This window comes from Apiospora marii (genome assembly GCF_038362585.1).
Source record: "Apiospora marii strain CBS 49790 chromosome Unknown utg000011l_segment0_segment0, whole genome shotgun sequence".
In the NCBI taxonomy this organism is placed as follows: Eukaryota; Fungi; Ascomycota; class Sordariomycetes; order Amphisphaeriales; family Apiosporaceae; genus Apiospora; species Apiospora marii.
The window spans coordinates 2,090,492-2,111,121 of record NW_027117382.1 but is presented as its reverse complement, the minus strand read 5'-3'; the positions used below and the strand labels follow the sequence as shown (position 1 = coordinate 2,111,121).

General features: G+C 53.6%; 5 protein-coding genes across 5 annotated transcripts; 2 read left to right on the top strand and 3 right to left on the bottom strand.

Annotated features, from left to right (window-relative positions):
• Positions 1–2,792: 2,792 nt before the first annotated feature.
• PG985_013754 (von Willebrand factor type A domain-containing protein) lies at positions 2,793–6,626 on the top strand (the record flags this gene model as incomplete). Its single annotated transcript, XM_066833520.1, has 3 exons — positions 2,793–3,024; positions 3,222–4,329; positions 4,385–6,626. The coding sequence occupies 3 exons, from the start codon at positions 2,793–2,795 to the stop codon at positions 6,624–6,626; spliced, it is 3,582 nt and encodes a 1,193-aa protein (XP_066678260.1).
• Positions 6,627–8,880: 2,254 nt separating this feature from the next.
• On the top strand, positions 8,881–10,157 carry PG985_013753 (uncharacterized protein; the record flags this gene model as incomplete). Its single annotated transcript, XM_066833519.1, has 5 exons — positions 8,881–9,444; positions 9,485–9,584; positions 9,685–9,807; positions 9,883–9,934; positions 10,007–10,157. The coding sequence occupies 5 exons, from the start codon at positions 8,881–8,883 to the stop codon at positions 10,155–10,157; spliced, it is 990 nt and encodes a 329-aa protein (XP_066678259.1).
• Positions 10,158–10,477: 320 nt separating this feature from the next.
• PG985_013752 (uncharacterized protein) lies at positions 10,478–11,359 on the bottom strand (the record flags this gene model as incomplete). The annotated part of the gene is made up of 1 exon (XM_066833518.1): positions 10,478–11,359. The coding sequence occupies one exon, from the start codon at positions 11,357–11,359 to the stop codon at positions 10,478–10,480; it is 882 nt and encodes a 293-aa protein (XP_066678258.1).
• A 1,802-nt stretch (positions 11,360–13,161) lies between these two features.
• PG985_013751 (uncharacterized protein) lies at positions 13,162–15,369 on the bottom strand (the record flags this gene model as incomplete). Its single annotated transcript, XM_066833517.1, has 2 exons — positions 13,162–14,894; positions 14,964–15,369. The coding sequence occupies 2 exons, from the start codon at positions 15,367–15,369 to the stop codon at positions 13,162–13,164; spliced, it is 2,139 nt and encodes a 712-aa protein (XP_066678257.1).
• Positions 15,370–19,268: 3,899 nt separating this feature from the next.
• PG985_013750 (60S ribosomal protein eL43) lies at positions 19,269–20,114 on the bottom strand (the record flags this gene model as incomplete). Its single annotated transcript, XM_066833516.1, has 3 exons — positions 19,269–19,345; positions 19,460–19,611; positions 20,065–20,114. 3 exons carry the CDS (start codon positions 20,112–20,114, stop codon positions 19,269–19,271), a joined length of 279 nt encoding a protein of 92 aa, XP_066678256.1.
• Between the last annotated feature and the right edge of the window lie 516 nt (positions 20,115–20,630).

Below are 20,630 nucleotides of genomic sequence, written 5' to 3'. Positions count from 1 at the left end.
TATACAGAAGGCGATTTCCACCTTATCTTCATGTAAGTAGCAATGCTGCTGGCATACAACACATAATCTATCATCAACCGATGCTTCTTTTATTAACACATGTGCACTCCAGTCTGTGCTTCGTAGTGGCGTCGGGTTTGCGCTCGGAGCCCTTGCGCCAAGGTCCCTCTCTCTCATCCTTTCTATTTTGCAACTAACATGTGTTAGCCCAGCCCTCGGCCGATCCCTTAGATAAAGTCTGTGGACTTTCGCGAATCATGTAGACACATCAAACCCCTTTCTTTTCTTAGATGCGCTCCTTGCCGGAAGAGGCGTGTCGATGAACTCAATCCCACAAACCTCCGCGATAGCGCACACGTCAAAAATAACATTTGCGTTACTTCACCTGCCATGCCAGGTACATCTATACGACAAGTTGGCCGGCGCACATGACAAAATTTCACTTCTGTCGTCAAGAAAGCCGGGGCACATCACTACTTATGCTCTTGAGCTGGGATGAAGTCGGAAGTACTCCGTAGGTGAAAGGGGTTTCTATCAAGAATCAATATGTGGGCGTGGCCCGATTGGGCGTTACAGTAGCGGGCGCGAGCATGTACTTGTATGTATGGGCTTGTTTCCGTGTAGCCTTCTTCTTTTGCCAGCATGGCATGGCCGCCCGGACAGTTCCAAGTGTCCACCCGTCCGGACAGCGACCCTCAAAGGAGTCAGGGCTGATCGCCCGGCTCTCTGTGGCCAGACTGCCGTTCAGCCCAGCTTGCTTGCTGACTGGATTGACGCAATGCGTATACATAATTAGCTACCTACCTACACATCACGAGATCCTTCTGGTTTGCTGACCTAATGTTTGCTTTTCTCTGGCCCGGAGTTTACGAGCTCCAACCAACTGGTTCTGCGTATGCTTTATATAGCAGATAACCCCCCTTATCTTGCGCCGCCGAGAGTTCCAACAAGTAGGTAGGGTACGTACTCGCTGGAGGAGAATCCAACGAAGAAAAGGAAGCCCACAATTTGATGGCTGGGGATGAGAGGGACATCGACACCCCGGCTTCTGCTAATCAAGTCGCCGGGAAGTACATGCCTGCCTTGGAGTATCTCCAAGTACACTTCGGAGGTACCTACTTTGCAGTGCTGGGGTGTAATCAGCAGGGGTCCCTGGCAAGCGCATGGCGACCATCTCTTTTCTCTTCTGCAAGCACTCCACCTTTTCACAGTAGCCCGCCTCCACCCTCACAAGCCGGCCTGGCTGCTGCTCGCTTTTGCAGGCCGTTGTAAGCGGTGCCCTCCCTACTAGGCACCTCATTACTGAGACTGGACAAACTGGCCGCGGGCTAGCGACTGGGGGGACCACGGCAACAGGGCCATGCGCGCAGCGAGGGTCGAGATGCACGATTGTATGCGGTAGTGTAGTAGTCTGGGGGGAGAAGAGCAAAGGCGTCGAAATGAAATAATATCCCATTGGAGTCCCAAATTTTCCCTTTCCCAGATCGTCTGGAAGGAATCCTGATACCGGACTGCCTCTCCCTTTCCAACCCCCATCCATCACCTGCCCGGCACGCTCATCTTGCAGGTGGCTTTCCTATAATAAAGTACATTCACCTACTTCATATAGGAGCACCCCCTTGGGCTTCTCTTTAATCTCTGCGACGCCGATTTCGCGTTCCTCCGGCCGAACCTATTCGCCTACTTACTTTACGTCTCTTTATCATTTTCACGACTCGGACGGCTCTGGTGTTTTCTTTTCTTCTCTCCCCTTCCCTCTGCCCTCGCTCGCCAATCCAAGCTAGGAAAGTGGCGCAGTACCACCAATCATCTGGAAAGAAAGGACCGGATTCGCAGGTCATTTTGTAACCTATCAACTTGTAACGGGCTTCGACGCAACTAGTCACGCACTCACACGACCGAGCAAAGAAGGCGAACGCCTGATTTTAGTAATACCCAACGACCTCGAAGGAAAGTCGACGCCTGGTGTTGCTCTGATTGGTTTTGCTTGGCCCAGCAGCCCAGCAGCCCAGCAGCCCAGCATCGCATCGCAGCACATCCCTACATTGAACCACTCCAAACCTTGGGACGCCTATTTTCCTCGAACCGACCCAAAACTGGGACTGGGACCTGGACCTGCGCTAGATCCTGCTTTTCGCCAATTCCAGCAGACCCTTTTTTTAATTTGTTCTACCCATTGGACAAAGAAGGAAACGGGCAATTAGCCAGGCACACACGCCCCATCAGCCCACGCAGCGCAGACGCAACTGGATCTCACCTCAAGTACCTTCCCTGCCGGCCAACACACCCCCAAGCTGCAGGAGGCATCAGCAGCAAAAAGCGTCGGGCATTTCCTCTCTTGACTGAATTGACGAATAAGCTCAAGCTTCTCTCCGACGACAGCAAGCCGACAAGGCGACAAGCTTCAATCATCCCGTCAGCCTGTCTCACTCCACGTCCTTGACCGGGTCGCCAGGGAAAAGCAACTAAAGCAAACCGTTCCGCGAATCGAAGCTTATAAACGCGATGCGCCACCTTTTCGAGACTTTCTACCACCAGCATTAAGGATACTACCTTTTGAAACAGACCCCGGGGTACGCAAACCATCTGCGACACAACTCTCCCAAGAAGCCACCACCAACAACCCTGGAAACATCCAAGTTCCTTGACGGGTCTGGACTACCCAGCCGGAGACTACAATACTTACTACTTTACTGTACCTGCTGTACCGTTGCGTACCAGCATACTTATTCTTTTATCTTTTAAAACTCAATCCTTGCGCCATCCACCTAAATCTTTAGGTACCTGGCCACATGTTTAGTCGATCGTCCTCGAAAGCCCACGGCCTTGCAAAAGAGCAGAGGGCCCGGGACGCACAGGTTTCCAACCTGCTTGAGCACGGATTGGCGAACAACAAGTCTTCTGATTCCCGTTCCTTCCGCTCCCTAAGTTCCTTCAAGAAGAGACAACCGAAGCAACCGCAACAACCAGTCCCTGCACGGGACGATTGGGATACTTATTCATCAACTTCCTTCCCCGAAAAAAGTGAGTTACTGGAGGCGCACACTGAATTCTATGCCACCGAAGCGTTGAGAGAGCTGGCGCAAAGCACGAAATCGCTAGACTGAGCCACCACGTTCCTCGTGTAGCCACTAGATGTCGGCAAAGGCGCCCAGCCTCTGCTCAACGCTCGATCAGCAGTGCGATCAGACATTGATAGCTAACTTGGCAACCTTTGCTAGATCATTCCATCGCCGCCGGTAACATCCACGGCCCCACGCGCCGAACGCCGTCGCTTCGATCATCAGCAGCCTCCGTGTCCTCGCGCGACACCGTTCGTGCGGGCAACAATATGTCCGGCATGATGGGTGACCGGAGTCGCACTCGCAGGGAGCGGACCTTTGTCGGCAGCGAATGTTCCGTCTGCGAGGAGCCTCTTGAGCACACCCTCCGCGGTGAGCGGATATTGCAGTTTCAATGCTCGCATGTTTCCCATGAGGCTTGCTTCTACGAATTCATTCGCGAGTTCGAATCACAGTACTGCCCCTCGTGCAATGCGCCGCTGCACCTCGACACCAGTCGTGGGGGCAATGTGTTGGATATCGGTAAGGTCCAATCTGCTGCTTACAATGCGAGCCAAGTTTCTGATGGGCCTGCCCATTCTGCAGAGAAAATCACCAACATGGTACGATCCGTCTCTACCAGCGACTCCCGTTCGCAGCATACACCTACACCAACAGCTGGGCCTTCTTGGGATGACCCAGTACCGTCCAGTCGAGGCCCGCAGTCGAGTGGGGGGCAGAGTGTGACCAGGGGTAGTCACCGAGAAGCCCGCGATCGAGATAGCCGTGAGGCTCCACCTTCAGAGCGATATACAACAAACTCGCGCCATGCCCGTAGCGATAGTGAAGCAACAGGCGCTGCCTCCTCTACTGGCTATGCCGAAACTGCCCAGAGCGGCCCCTCGCGCCGTCATGACTACGACCTGCAGGCAATGGAGACTACACCGGGAAGCCCGCGTACAATGACCAGAAACCCTATCCCACCACCGACTGTGACGGTGCGATCTGAGTTCCCCACCATCAACAAGTCCCGGCAACAACAGACCCTTACCTGCTTGGTGACGGTGGAAGTTCCGGACAACAAATGGAGGCCTGATCCGGAAGACCTTGGCTCTGTGGCCCCGATGCCCCAACCGCGGATTGACGAGGCCTTCACGCAGAGGCCACCTTCTCCCGCACGGAGCAACAAGCCCCGATTCTACCCCTACGAGCCGCCAGAGGTTCTTGAGGAAATGACCGAGAATCTTCGCAATCGTGTCGACAACTGGCATGGCCTGGATTTCAACAGGTAAGAATACGATGGAACATGGAGCAGATGGTTCATTGTGCTAATACGATCCCAGATTCGGCAAGCTTCGTTTATACGGCACATTGCGTGTCGGCAAGGATAAGGTCTCATGGCAGGAACTCGAGTGTTTCCTATTCGCCGAAATGCTTATCTGTGTAAAAGAGAAGAAGAACCTGGCGGCAGCGCACCAGTGGGATGAGAACGGCAATCCCAGGAAGGCGACCAGGTGTACCTTGAAAGGCTCTATTCTGATCAAGAAGCACCTCAATGAAGTCACCGAGACTGGAAATGGTAGGTTTGGCCTGTCGGACATTTCAGCGCGGTACACGAAACTGACACAGCCCCCAGTAGACGAGAACGTCCTCACATTGAGCCTTTCCGTGTCTGAGCTGCCTTCTTTCCATCTCAGGTTTGAGAACCGAAACCAGCTCAAGCTTTGGCAGCAGGCACTACTTGATCTGAACGCCACAGAGGTCTCGCCAGTTAGGAGTCCCGACTTCGACCGAACCGACAATTCCGAGACCGATGAAGACGACTGGGGTCGTTCTCAACGCCCGCAGCGTGTCTCATCCCAGGCATCTTCTTGGGGTGGTCCCAAATCGAGCACCACTGCTCCCACCGAATACACCAACTTTGCGAAGAGCCCATTGTTCTCCACTGTTCACGTACCTATCGACGTTGTGGTGGTTGTGCCTATCTCGTCATCGATGCAGGGTGTCAAGATAAACTTGGTTCGAGATGCCCTCAAATTCATGGTGGGCAACCTCGGAGAGCGGGATCGCATGGGCCTGGTTACTTTCGGATCAGGAGGCGGTGGTGTACCAATCGTTGGTATGACGACCAAAGCTTGGCATGGGTGGAATAACGTGCTTGCATCCATCCGCCCCGTTGGGCAGAAGAGCCACCGTGCGGATGTTGTCGAGGGCGCCAACGTTGCCATGGATCTCTTGATGCAGCGCAAATACAACAACCCGATTGCATCCATTATGCTTATTAGCGATGCCTCAACATCGGACGCCGACAGCGTCGACTTTGTGGTGTCTCGCGCTGAAGCCGCAAAGATTAGCATCCACTCGTTTGGCCTCGGCATGACGCACAAGCCTGATACCATGATTGAGTTGTCCACGAGGACAAAAGCATCATACACCTACGTTAAGGACTGGATGATGCTTCGTGAGTGCTTGGCTGGCTGCTTGGGTTCAATGCAAACATTGTCGCATCAGAATGTGAAGCTCAGGCTCAAACTTCCCGAGGGCTCACCAGCCAAATTCCATAAGATTAGCGGTGCGCTCCAAATCACCAAGAGGGCCACTGGGCGTGATGCTGAAGCGTCTCTGGGCGACCTTCGGTTTGGCGACAAGAGAGACATTCTGGTGCAACTAGTTATCCTTCCCGATACTGCTTCTCAGGACCAGCTGCCGCAGGATCCGTGGGAGACGATTGTATCCGGGCTGGAAGCCCTGGGCGGGCCAATGGACCAGGAAGACCAACGAACGCAGTCGGTCGAGGAGTTGCCTCTGCTGCAAGCAGACTTGGTATGGGGTGATATTCTCCGAGAAGGCAGCATCATCCACCTGCCTCGGCCCTCGCTTTTGGCCATCACGATGCTCCCTCCTACCGCCGACTCGAAGAAGTCGTCATGGCAGAACGCCCCTCCGATTCCGCCTCACCCGAACATTGTCCAACGCCGTATGGAACTCCTTACTTCGGACATGCTCACCAGAGCCTTGACCCTCGTATCTCGAGGCCAACATGATCGAGCCCACACTCTCCTGAATGAGACGAGAACCATTCTCCGTGGTCTTGGCAAGGGTGGATTACCTCCAGTGCCCCCGCCACCTTTGCCTGGTCAAAAGTCCGCCTCGTCCACCCCACACACTGGCGCGGACGGCTCTCCCACGTCGGCAACCCCTGATCGAAAGCACAGCCCTTCGCCGACGGCTTCGGCGGCCTCCTCTGCAGTTAACGGCTATCCGCCTCAGCTGTCTCGATCCCGGTCCAACGATGCCTTGACGCTCCGCAACACGGTGGGCATCGATTCCAACACGGTATCTTCGTTAGATGCCGAGCTCGAAGCCAGCCTGGAGTGGATCAACCACCCTGCTGTCTTCAGCCGCGACAGCCGCAAGGCCGTGCTTCAAGCCATTGGCGTCATCAGCAGCCAACGCGCCTACACATTCCGCACACCTATCGAAAGCCTGTGGGCAGCTCGGATCGGAGGCGTCAAGAAGCTTACGGACAAGAGCCGCGAGTGGCGCGACGATGCCGGCGGAGAGGGCATTGTCGAAGAACCTTGATCCCGTCGCCGTTTATATTCCCATTTCCAATTCACTTTTTATTGTTGCCATGGTTTATACATACAACGGCATTATAGACCTACGACCTTTACGGGAACACGTTATTACCCCTATATCCTTTTTATACCTCGTTTCGAGCATGCTGTTGATCGGCACCTTTGTGGATTGCCTTTCATTTCTTGCACCATATCCGTTTCTCATACTTGGGTTTTATGTTCTGGTTGCCTCTGCCAGCCGTCTGTATCTGGGAACTTCGTTGCTATTTCTGGTCAGATCATATGATACCACTTTACGACTTCTTCATACTTCTTGGGTTCACTCAACCTGTTGGCTACAGCATAGCGCAGCATCTCTGCTTCCCGTTGAGGGGCATATCTTCAGCTTTTTTTTTCTTCTTTTTTTTCTTTTTTGATCTGGTGGAGAAAATCGGGGTATCTTGAGAGATTTGCAGCCAGCTTCGAGAGGAGCGATTGGCCTGAAATTAGGGGGAGAGGGAAGGGCATACCAGGCAGGAGGGAAACAAATTGGGTGTTTGCTGACAAGGTTTTGGAACCTGCCAAGGAGGAACGGCAGCTTACTGCGCGTACGGAGTTTGTTGCATCGAAAGATAGCGGGTTGCCTTGTCATTTGCAGATGTGTACCTGATGTATAGTTTTACGACGATTCATGCCTTAGCCACACATTCTCCTGTTATAGAGAGTTGAAAGAACCTCCATTGTCCCACCACTTCTAGATTCGAGGTCATCCCACTTGTGACGGTAATGAAGTAGTGATTATACGACATGCCAATGTACAGGGCTGCGTGTTGGGGGTTCAAGATGGTTCGTCGTCTTTGGCCGCGTGGATGATTGAGCTTCATTCGCTGCCTTGAAGTTGACTTCCTCGTGGGATCGGTCGTAGTCTTGGGCACAAGATGTGAGCAGGCTTATTTGTTAATCTTCAAATTCGAATTTCACATCTTTCCCAACACGCTCCGGATGAATACGACGTTTGGAATTCGAGCCCGCAGTCGATTTACCCCGATCCCTTTTCTTGGCACGTTGGCCACGACCTTTATATCATCTCCATTCTACGATACACAGGGAACGGGTTGCGAGTCTTCCGCTGTGATGGCACCTAGACTTTCATCAGGATCCCGTCAACCCCGGGAGATGTAGACCGTATGCCGGCAAACGCCGACAGCGAGGACAAAGCAAGGATGTCGTGCGAGAATGATGTGATCATTCGAGCTCCAGCCCACGAGTAGTCTTCTTCTTCTACCCAGGCTTAATAATCAGGCCTGCTTACATATACGATTCGCTTCCTTGGACGGGGCTTTAAATCCGACGTAGCACAGCAGCAACACTCAACCACACTGCAGCAACAGATTGATTGCGTGCCTCGGCATTTGCGCGGCACTTTCTATCTTCAGCAGGTGCTAGCAGGGGTTTTCAAGATGGGTCAGCCTCGGTCTGATTTGCTTACAGGTCGGCGTCCGATGCTTCTAACGTCGATAGCACCACCACTAGGGTTTGTTAGATCTTCCCAGTGTAGAAGGTCCGGCATTTTGCGTTGACGCGGTCTAGAACCACCCTCCGGAGCAGAAGCGGTCAATTGGGGTTCTAAAATTAATGCATACTCAATGCAGCAACCCAAAGCCAATGAGGGCGGATCCCGCGTCAACGTGGCAGCAGTTAGTTTCTGTACCAGCGTCGTAGTTGGTTACATAGTTCATAAATGCGCATGCATAGAGCTGCGGAAAAAGGGAGTTGATCATGCCCCGATCGCTCATAAATAATGGCATACAAGTATCCGTACATGCGTATACTATAGTGGTGCCCATATGAAGTGGCCATGCCAGAGGCAAAATACGTTGCCCCAAGTGCCAAGGTAGTGAGAGATGTACATCTGTAGTGGTGTCGCCCCGCCCCGCCCGCTCCGTAACGCTTGCGAAATCTAGATACGGATTTAAAGTGTATCGCTACTGTACATGCCAACTGTGGAACGTCCCCGAATCTACAAGAATAGCAGAGCGCGGGCGGAGGCGCCGGAGGGGGGTTTGATCGATGATGTCAAATCAATACCGGTTGTGAACCCTTCTTTTCATCCCATGTCTCCATTATCTTGTGGGGTGCTTATTCCTCAGTGACCGCCACGACTTACATAAGTAGTATATACAACCAGTCCCTACTTCTGCTTTCTACTCAAGCATTATACTCACCCATATATCCATCCCACTCCTAAGTATATACCTAACCTAACCCCCAACGACAAGATGGTGAACCAACACAAAGCCGCCTTCCTCGACGGCAAGGACCAGAAGCTCCGGACCGCGTCCCGCGACTCTGGCGCCCCCGGGCCCGGCGAGCTGCTGATCAAGGTCAAGGCCGTGGCCATCAACCCGGTCGACTGGAAGATCCAGGACTACGGCGCCTTCATCAGCGAGTGGCCCACGGTCCTGGGCGAGGACCTGGCGGGCGAGGTCATGGAGGTCGGCCGCGGCGACGCCGAGCAGACCTACCAGCCCGGCGACCGCGTCATCGTGCACTCGCAGTTCCTCGGCAACAAGAAGCTCGACCAGGCCGGCTTCCAGGAGATCGTCACCGCGCCCGTGAGCAGCGTCGCCAAGCTGCCCGACAGCGTCTCCTTCGAGCAGGGCGTCGTCCTGCCCCTCGCCCTCTCCACCGCCGCCGCCGGCCTCTTCCAGCCCGACCACCTCGGCCTCGACAAGCCCAGCCTGAGCCCCGCCAAGAACGGCAAGACCGTCCTGGTCTGGGGCGGCAGCTCTAGCGTCGGCACCGCCGCCATCCAGCTGGCCGTCGCCGCCGGCTACGAGGTCGTCGCCACGGCTTCGCCCCCGCAACTTCGACCTGGTCAAGAGCCTCGGTGCCCGCGCCGTCCTCGACTACAGCGACAAGGACTTGGTCCAGAACCTGGTGGCCGAGCTCAAGAAGGGCGAGTTCGCTGGTGTCTACGACTGTAAGTGTTTTCGTTCCCCACCCCCACCCCCAGCGTCGCATAGTTGGCGGTGCACAATATAGGAAGAAGTTCTAGTAGCTAATCAGACTGTCACGTCTAGCAATCGGTCTGGCCGACTGCGAGAAGCAAGCCGCCCAGGTTGTGTCAGAGCTCGGTGGCGGCAAGATGACCACCGTCCTGCCCCCTCCCGAGGGCCTGCCCGAGAACGTCAAGTCTGCCGGTGGTAAGTTTTCACTCCTCCGAATTGAGGCAGCTCTAATATCGTGTGTCACGTGTACTAACAATTCCCGTTTCCTAGTCTTCGCCATCACCATTTTCACCCAGCACCCCGATGTTGGCAAGGCCGTCTGGTAAGTCTTGAAATCTCCCATCTCATGAATTGACCAAAGTTTCAATGGCTAACGACAATTCCACCATCACAGGCAGGACTTTGTCCCCGACGCCCTCAAGTCGGGCCAGCTCAAGCCCGCCCCCGCTCCCGAGGTTGTCGGCAGGGGTGTCGACTCGCTGCAAGCCGCTTTCGATAAGCAGAAGGCCGGCGTGTCTGCGAAGAAGATCGTTGTCCCCTTCTAAGCTAATGCTCGAAACCCCGGCTGCAGTTGCAAGAGCAGCTGGGTCGTGTACAAAACGAATAAATAAATAACGAATCAAAACAATGTAATATTTAACTTGAAGAAGCTTACACTGGATTCAAGTGATGTGCGGTGATACTGTCGTCAATTCGGCTGCGTAGCCAAATCGGCTTCTGGCGTTCAAGACAGCGTCAAGGAATAAGAAACCGTATGCGCATATCGAACGTCGAACCGAATCACTGCTGTTTCAATTACGTATACATGTGTGGCTTTATACAGGACGCTCACCATATGCCAAACCAATCGTGCTTGTCCTGAGCATCAGTAATCGGCCGGATGCCAGCCAAGCGAGCCCCTTTTATCCTTGAGCCACATCTCGAACACGCCCATCCGAAAGTGCGGCCGCGGGCAGTCCGGGTCCAGCGCGGGGTCGATTTCGCAGCGCGCGCGGTACACGTTGTGCATGTACTGCTCCATCTTGCGCATCCCCTCGGCCTTGGACGCGTCCACCAGCGCCTCGGCGTCGACGAAGCGGACGCGCGCACGGTACCGGGGGCCCGCGCCCGCGGAGCTGCCGGGCGCGTAGTCGTCCAGGAGCCCGCCCGTCGTCGCCCACGGCGTGACAGCAATGGTAGCGTTTGCTGCTGCGGCGTCTTCTCCGGCGGCCGGTTTTGCCACCGCGTCGGCGGGCATGAGGTAGGTGTACGTCTCGAACGAGCACATATACTGATACCGCATCTGCATGATGCCCAGGCCCGTCACGTGCCGGCAGCCCGGGGCCGGGGCCGCGTCCTCAGCGTCCCAGACGGTGAGGTACTGCATGTCGAGGTCCGGGCGGAACTTGCGCATGGGGATCTCTGCCTCGGCGTTCCGCGAGTAGTCAAAGTAGGTCTCGCGCCTGGCCACCACGCGGGACTCGGAACACACGTGCATCAGGGCCGGGTACCCCGTGTTGACCATGACGGGGTCCTCGCCGTCGTCCTCCCAGAGGCTGCCTGGCCCGTCGTAGAAAAGAAGCTCCGGCACATCCTCGGGCATGGCATATCTCCAGACGGCATCGCGCAGCTCCTTGGGCAGCTGCATGAACATTGGGAAGGTTCCCGTGGCTATGGTAGGCTCGGCCATGGTGTCCTTGGTGGGGTCAAGGCGCTGGTGCTGGACCTGGCTGGTGGTGCCCGCCTCCTGAGACGGTGTTGAGCTCATTGCCTGATGAAATAGGGGGGAAACGGGTAAATAAGTATTGTGATGGTTTCTCCTTCAACCCGACGACTCATGCAAAAGAAACCAGATAATTTGGTATGCCTGTCGGGTGTTATTGGCATGAGATGTCATGAGGGAGGCATAGAACCAAGACACCGTGAGCTAACCTTAGGTACCCCCTACAGCATCCTCCAAGCACTGAAGCTACCGTTGGGAGCCCACCGGTACAGCCACAGCAGAAGCCACACTGCACATACTGCCGAGCCCCACCACCAACCTCCCCCCAGCAAACAGACAAAACCATCAGCCGTCGCGCCCGCCCTCGGATTTTTCTCTTCTTTCCTTCTTCATGGCACAAATCCTTATCTTCAGGACACACGCAAAAACGCTTGGTTGTTCTTATCGAGCGTTTTTCCCACGAAGTCTTGATCATTTACGCGTGCCCAGAATGACTTAACGCAGTCTTTTTTCGCTAGCGGCTCCTTCCAATTCCTAAGGGTTGGCTGTTAGATAGATACTGCTGACATTTTCTGGTTGATTCTTGTGTGTAAAAGTGTTGCCTGCATGTCATATCCAATAAACGTACGCACATGCGTAACTACATATGTGTGTGTAGCCTGATCGCTACGTCGGGACCATTTCCGTGTAGTGACTTCCACTGACGCATGGTTCTTCATGAGCAATACGGCCTTGCTCGAGTTTTCCATGTCACCTGTGGGTGGTGCTATCACCAAGACTTCGTTTGGCGTCACCTGCCAGGTACCCGCGTTACCCGATGGATACCACACAACGTATGCCATTATCGTCGTGTGCATGTTTACGACGCGAACGGAAATAGATGGAAGTAGTCCCGCAAGGGAAGGAGGCAGGTGATCATTCATGCTGCCCCTCACCCACCTGCCGCCGCCTCAGCTTGACCGCCCCGACCACCCACCACCTACCTATCTGGCGTGATGGGCAGTGACCGAAAAGAAGGAAAATCATCCGGGTCCATCTCATGGTTAGTTGTGTACTCGTATTCGTCATCTGCCGGGAAACATAGGTTGAAAACTAGCATAAAGCGTGGGGCATAGGGGGCATGGTAATGGCCTTGGGTAGATACGCATTTCCGCAAGTCCCAAATTTGCATGTGCCATCGATCCATCAGCTTGTCCATATCACAGCGAAGCACCATAAGCCCTAATTGATGTCGAGAACCAGTGTATCCGTTGCACCATATCTCTCTACCTATCTACAAAATTCCGCATCCTGAGCAATCGACGGTCACAAGGCCGGCTGGTAATTACTCCGTTTAGTAACCGTCCAAAACCCATGGTTGACTCCCAGCTATTCGTTCGTCCATAGCGTGAAGGGCCCAAGGCCCAGTCACTGCCCGCCCTCAAGCCTGTTAAGCTGTACTTCCAAAACCATCAAAGACTTCTTAATAGTACAGGCCAGACCTGAAATGAAATCAAAACATAAGCCATGCCCCGTTGGAAAGTATGAGGATGCCCATGAACGCCGCTGATATGCACATATATGCTGCCAAACTCCGTCCCTGCTCAAGAAGTCTATAGTGCTCTAGATGTGAGAGCCCGGTGGTGTACAAAACAGCCTAGACCCCCAGCACAACTGTTTCCCTGTCTCGCAGAACCTTAAAAGCACCGTGTAAATGGCACAAATAGTCATCCTGTGAGACCAATATCAACCGGCAATACTGCCAGATGAGTTTGCCCAAGTAAAAGCAAGCCAGAGACCCCAGATAAAAACGCCGGATATCATAAAGAGCATGCCCTCATTAGTCGTGATGAAAATTAGTGCCTATTTTACACTCCTGTCTTCAAATCAGCGACGGCTTTGGCAACTTCCTTAGAGGCCAAAGTCTCGCACTTGATTCTCGTGTCGTGGTCGAGTCCCTCGTCTGGAACTTGCATGTAGAGCTTGCGCGACAGATCGCGGTTGATGGCGGTATACTGATCGGCATTGATGCTACCAGCCCGGAAATGGGGCTTCAAAGCTGCTTTGGTGATGGCGGAGATGTTTTCCTTGGTCTCAAGAGGGAGCGCAATACGATTGGGCGACCCGCGAGTGGGTGATGCGCGAGTGGGCGAAGATTCGGGGGACCGGGCCGCCATATTGGTTCTGATAGGTGGTGTATGTTGGCGGCGAGGTCGAGGGTGTCGGATTTCTAGAGATGTAGTTCCGTTTCTTTTGGGACTGTGTTGTTGGCGGCGAGGGTTCGATTCTGAGTCGCTACTATCACTTCCACACATTCGACTGGGCGATCCGTTCCGGTTCGGTGAGAAATTGGCGGGCGGGTAGATGGGCTCAATACGAGATGTGAGTGTGAGAGGCGAGGCAGATCGCTCGCTGATTCCTCGTGGAGGTGGCGTAGCTGACAGCGCGCGAGGGCTGCTGTATCCAGAAGGCGAGGGAGAGGACGCAGGCGACGAGTGCTCGCCGTTGGACTTAGAAACGCCGAGCACTGTCCGCACATTCTCGTCGTCAGAGGGTGTGCTCAGTTCCACTTCCTTCAAGAGAGTGGACAAGAATGATGGGACTGCTGCGCCCTGAGTAGGAGCCGGTGCTGCGGGTTGCGTAGGCAATGCCGCTGGAGCTGCAGATGACGAAGATGGCCCAGCCTGCGGCTGCCTAGAGGACGATGCTTCAGCACTTTCATGGGGAACTCGTCTTGTCCGCGGTCGCTTCAGTTTTCGCTCTGGCTCCGGAGCCGGCTCTCGTGGTGACGCTGTGGTCGAGCGCGATTTGCGGCGCTTACGGGGGTTGGGTGTAGAAGCTTCGGGAGATCGATCCGTCCCCAATGCCTTCTTTGCCATCTCTAAAGCGCCCCACGCCTCCTTTTCCTCCGGAGTTTCCTGAGGTGGCGGCGGTGGCGGAGGGGTCTGCCGCACAGACCGGGCCAGGCTACGGCCCTGAGGAATGCCGTTTGTAAAGACATCGAGCGATCCGAGGCGATCTGCGATGTGAAGGCGCTGTTGCCATCTCTCAAACTCGCTTCGGTGATAGCTCCCGTTACCTAGTCGGGTACCCCCATGCCGCCGCTCAACTCGGCGGTAATTCAAGAGTGCCTCGTCCTCCTCGGGGTTATTTAGGTCGATATCCAGGACATCCCAGACACGTCCGGCAATTTCGCCCCACGCGCCCTGCCATTCAGCTGAACGAGCTCGCTGGCGCTCGCGGCGCAGTGTAGCCTGGGTGCGAGGCATAATATCGGACTGACGGTCGGAAGAGCCGGCCAGTCTGGACAAACCACTCTCTGGGTCAACTAGCTCAGCTGCGGCAAGCGCAGCACCCTCATCGGCGCACTCCATGCAAAACCAGTGACCACGAGGGACATGGTCGAGCCCGATACAGTGAGTATGATAAGGTGCATCGCAGCTATCGCAGAGCAAAAGTATATCTTCTTGGTCGCTTCGATTACAAATGGGGCAGGGTTGGGCAGGCTCCTCCGGCTCGGGATTTTCTGCAAGCCATGCTGGCGCATCGAATTCGGCGATTTGCTTCTTGTCTGCTACGGCATACGAATCGAGTTTGTTGCCTGTCGCGAAATTGTTAGTTATAAAATTCCACAGTAACTTGAGGCGGCCAAGTGCGGGTATAGACTTACCTCCAACTCTATCGTAAACAATGACCGAATTAAACGTCTGGCGGCATATTGGACAGCTGTTGGCCTTGCCGGTCCATTGACGCAGGCAGACATCGTGAAGTACATGGCCACAAATTTCGATCTCGGCAATTTTGCTGTCCTCGTCGGAGACGAAGCCGTCAGATGTGGAAGTTGACGTTACGGCATCATATTCAACAGAGGTTGCTTTTGCAGGAGTTGGTGTGGTTGCTGGTGCTACACTAACAGCAAGAGTGCTGTCACTGGCACTGGTACTTGCAGCTGCAGCTGCAGGTGCGCCGGCCGTGTCATGTGGTACATGGACATCAAGGTCACTCTCCTGCAAAGGTGGAACAACCAGTGGGTGCACGTCTAGGCTCTCTAGACAGACGATGCACTGATCAGCCATGGGGGCAAAATTTCATAAAATCCCGATGACAATACTCAGACATATAAATGGAGTAGCTTTGGTCTGAAGAAAATGACTGCGTCGAACTAATATAATTCGATGCAGCCACTCTGGTGCAATTGCGTCGTTGGGTTTTGAGATGAATTGCTGTGGCGAATGGGAGGGGGGAAAGATGGCAGATGGCCGACGCGCTAAAAGCCTATCTCTTTCGAAAGTGGGTTGGGGGTTGGGTTGTTTGGTGGAACGGAATTCCAGTGGTGATGATTGCAAGCTTGTCGAAATATATGAGGAGGTATGCTTGGAGAAAGGGTGATGTGGGTTTTGGGGAGAGGTCACGGAGGACGGAGGTAGGTAAAAAGTAAGGTTGGAGGCAAGAACGTGTAAGAAAGCCACAGGGCGAACAGAGTGGACGACGTTTCTTGGCACTAACAACAGTTGGTAGAGAAAGAGTCGGGGAAGGAGGATGGGTGGAATGGATCAATCAATGGCCCTTTTTTGATACCGGAGAAAGGTCAAAGTATGTATCTAAGACCAAGCGCCAAGTGAATAGAGAGTAGGGCGGAAAGCTGGATGGCGGGTTGGTTGTGCAGCAGTTCGGATGTTTGGCTGCTGAGAAAGAAGAGGAGGGATGGTTTTGAATGATGATGAATGACTCTTTACTTTTTGTGAAAAGGGACAATTCGACAGACAACGTAGCGCAGCAGGGGGAGGAGGAGTGATGTGATGAGTCTGCCCAAGTTCAAATGTTGTAAGGTAGGTTAGGTTAGGTGAGATTGGTAGGTGGGTGAATGGAGAAGGACGAAAGAGAGGGCTGGGCTGGATATGGTGTTGGGGGCGACGATAATAGGAAGGAAGCCTTTCTCGGAAGTGGGTGTTTGGGACCGTTTAGAACAAACCCACTTTGGATGCTTCCCCGTACGTGATTGCACGGCAAAGCCCAAAATGCCTCTGTTGTTTTTGGGGGGGCTTGGGGGTGGTTGTTAAAAAGGGCAGGACTCGCAGCAGGGCGAGTCTGGCGTCTGCCCAGAGACAGAGGGAGAGGGAGAGAGAGAAGGCAGAAAAGGGTGGGCGTCGTGCCACATCCCAGGGCCCGTACTGGATGGGTGGATGGATGTCTGACCAGGTCCAAGGCAGTTAGTTAGTCTTTGGTAGTCCCCAAGGTTAAAAAGAATCAAAGGCAGGCAACATGATGAATGTAGGTAATAACAAATAATTAACTGGGAGAGAGAGGCCCGGCCACTGGTTTGGTCGAGGCACGCTGCTGCGGCGGCGCTGCACGGGAACAAGCAATCAATGAAAGACAGGACAATTGGAGAAAGAGGGGCGGAGCCTAATAGCTCGACTAACTTACCGCTTACCGACATGGAAGGTAGGTTAGGTAGGTGATTTCGATCAAATCCCAATCTTCGTAACCGCAGGCGGCTGGAGGGCAGAAGTGGGCATAAAGTAGGTCAGGTACTACCTTTGCTTGACTTTGAGGCGGCACGAGATGACTCCAGCGGCCTCTATTGCTCACACTGCTTCGTCGTCGCCTGCACTTCTGACGAGTTTAGCGCTCGTCAACCCTTCCCCCCAAAGATGCAGACCCAATCAGCTGATGCCACCGGTGACGATATGAGGTAGCCACTATGTACGGCGGCCTTTGAGACCAAGTCCAAGCCAAGGCGGACAAACGGGCAACCGGCAACTCTGGACAGAGAGGGAAAGAGGCAAGGCAAGAGAATCTCTAGATGAGGGACTCGAAGGTCGAAGAATCGCTATTGTCTTTTTTCTCCTTTGTCTCTTTTCGACTTGACTGGCTTGTTGCTTCGAGCTTGAAGGTTGTCCTTCCGAGTGTAGCGGCCAGATCGGTACAGGTACCTAGTATCGATGTATATGGGCTCCGCCGCACGTACAGGGCTGGAGCTGAGAGTAAGACCAGGGCAGCAGGGGCCTACGGCCTGCAAGAAGTGGGCTTTCACGTCAGATATGTGCGAGTAATTGTTTGTGTGCAGAAAGAACACTAGGTAGGTCTGTACGGAGTATCTGGTAGGTGATTGCTGAACGTGTTGAATTCCCTGGGCTCATATGTGTCTGTTTTCCCGTGCTCGCAGGATCAATCCGCACACGGTCGATCGCTAAGGCAGGCGGGTTGGACTAGAGGTGCATACATAAACTACATTACATGACATCCGCGCACACTTGGGTAGTAGTCGCACATATTGCATCCTGACCAACCACGGACCGGCTAGCTCGTGGCTGACACAGGATCACTTGCCTATGGCGAGCATCCATGGATGAGCAGGGGCAAATGCTAAGGAACCACACCACCACTGGCTGGCTCGCTGCGTAATGATCACCAAATGCAAGTGTGGGTGTCTACGTAGACTGGTTCTCTTTTTGTGATCCTCCGGTGAATTGCATCAATGTACGGATTTCTACTGGCCTCGGCAGAGACTGGGTATTGAGAAGGAAATGTCCTGGGAATCTGCGAACCACAGAAGTGTGCTATAGCTATAGATATATCGTATCGAGGATTTACGAGGTGTGGTACCGAGTCAAGGCACTTTTTGATTGATAGAAAACTAAAATAAGAATTCTGAGTTGCAATCTTTGGAGGCTTCTCCTGTCCTCCGCTAGCAGGCGGGTGACAAAAATCAGCCTACTGCCAAATCAACCAACTACTTCGACGCCGCATATCAGTCTCATTTAAATCTAGAAAAAATACGCGAAAATTCAAGTGAAGTCTCTAATTAAAAGAAATTCGTATCATTATTTTTTACGATTTCTTTCGGTATTAGATGCGGTTGGTAGAGCTTATTGAAATAGAGGCAGGTTTGAAAGAGTACTTCTGTATGGCCCATTGGCGGTAGGCTGATTTTTGTCACCCGCCTGGCTAGGTGGGAGACGGTGGTTGGGTGGGGCGTCGACGAGGTGTGCTCAGCTCAAGGGTAGGCTACTGCTTCACAACAGTAATCAACCCAAGGGAATCGAGGCCACTTACTCCGTAGACCAGCCTGCATTATCGTGGCTGGCTTCACTGGTCCCATAAATTGTGATGATGACAATCAGAAGCAGCTCCCCCCAGAATAGGAGCCGCAGGCTTTTGTGGCAAGACGCAAGAGAGAAAAGTGAATCGAAACCAGGGGCCAAGGTTTCCATCGGAGTATTAGACGCCCGATTTAGCAAAGTTGAGGGACTGGAAGGACGTTCGAACGTCAGTGCCACAACAGTGCTTGCTCGACTTTAGGTTTGGCAACGAAAAAAAAAGGACAAAACCCGCAGCCATGTGAAAGATGAAAGCTGCGAGCTGCTGCTTAAGTACCTGGCTGCCCGTTGTCGTTTGCCGAGATCCTGTCCACTGGACCCGATATCGACATCGTACTGGGCCCCTCGCTTCCTCTCGCATCAATAGTTGTCAATGATTGATTACGCGATTATAGTAGGTATATATCATGAAAGCTGTCGTCTCCGTGGTTTGGTAGGATCGGCATGGGGGCCTTATTGTCCATCGATGCGAAGGCGATCAGCACACACAAACCGTCCAAGTCAGTGTAAATAACGATGCACCAAAGGACAACTGCTGGGAATCGTGGAGATCGGACAATCTCAGCGAAGCATCGCCGGTTCTCAATATGGTCATGGGAGCGCCTGGGCACACGCCAAGTCGTCACGTCACCCGCGTCGGCCAGTTCTCGGATCAGTCTGCTACATATCTCACATGCTCGCAAACTAGGATTTGGGTGTGTTCTTCATATTCTTGTCATTGGTGAGACTCCATCGAGCCTTGTTTCCCTCATGGGGTAGGGCCGAGGACCAAAGATGTACCATCATTCAACCTTTTGTGGTATTGAACTCATGAAAACCGTTACTCCCATTGACCCCAAGCGAAATGCAGAAATCGTGACCATGCATCCACCTTAAACCTCAGCAATCTCCCTCAGACGACGCAGAGTCGATCGCATGGCAGCGGCAGCGGGGGTGGCAACAGTGTAGGCTATGATATGTTAACGACCGGATCAGAAGGCGGGAAGAGAACGGTCAGGAAGATAGACATATGCATGACACATTATGTCCAGCCTCCCAACCTGTCCTGGAGAAAAATGCTCACCTCCACCGGCAACAACCTTGTGGCAAGCTCTGCAGTTCCAGATGCCAACGGCAGTGCGCTTGACGTTGACCTTTCCGCAGAAGGTGCAGGTGTACTTGGCGTGCTGGGTGATTTCCATCTTCTTGACCTGCTTACGGAGGGAAGCACCGTATCTGTGAGAGGGGGCTTCGGGTTAGCATGCTGTAGCACTCGGGAGAGAACTATTATCCGCGTGCGACCGGACCCAGAAGCATCGAGCAGGCGATCCGACCGACATCCTCCCACCAAGCCAAAGACACGATTCGGCTAGAGTTCCAGACGAGGTTGAGCAGCTGCAACTACGTCCTTTCATGTTCGATCCAGGACCATCCCCCATTGAAGGTCAATGAGAAATTTTCGAAAATTTGTCTCCCAACCGTCCAATGGAGAATGAATAGGAAGTGCAGCTGCGCAACCGCATCGGCTCTCGTTCGTCATAATGTCTTCGGTTACCGATTCGAGTAGGAATGGGGTGCGGTGGTGGTTGTAGGATGTAGTAGCATGTGTCGTTTTGCCATGTCGACTTCTTGGGTTTCTCGGGCGCCGCTTTCGTTCAAGGAGACATCGATTTTTTTGCGATAACTTACCTGGTACCGTACTTGCCGGTCACTCCGACCTTCTTGGTGCGCTTCGTCATCTTGATTGAAGTGTGTGTGGTGGACTTCGGGAGGGGTTGATGTGGTGAAGTTGATCGCTGGTTACCGCTTAAGAAAAGTCAGGTGAGTTTTTGACGGTGCTCGAGTTTTTTGGCCAAAGGGCTCGAAATTGTCCAAGTGTGTGTTGGTTTGTGGGCGACCCACCTCTCGCGCTGGGATTGGATGGTGCCAGATCTTTCGGAGCTGGAGCCACATCAGCCACTGCAAGCTCCCCCAAGATCGGCTCGAACAAGCACCAGCCACACAACCAGATTATGATGTTAAAATTGAATTCTGACGGAGCTGCCGGCGTCGCATTTAATTGGCGGCTCGTGTTTCCTGCTTACATCACTGCACAGCAGAAAAAAAGTCCCCTCTAGCTTCTGGCCCTCTGCTAGGAACTATCCCCTCCCGCCTACACGTTGTACATGCGTACATAAGTACGTAGAACTTGCGGGCCATGATCCGCGGGACATGCTAGGCCCTATGAGGGGTCTTTGCCGTCTTGCGCGGGCTTG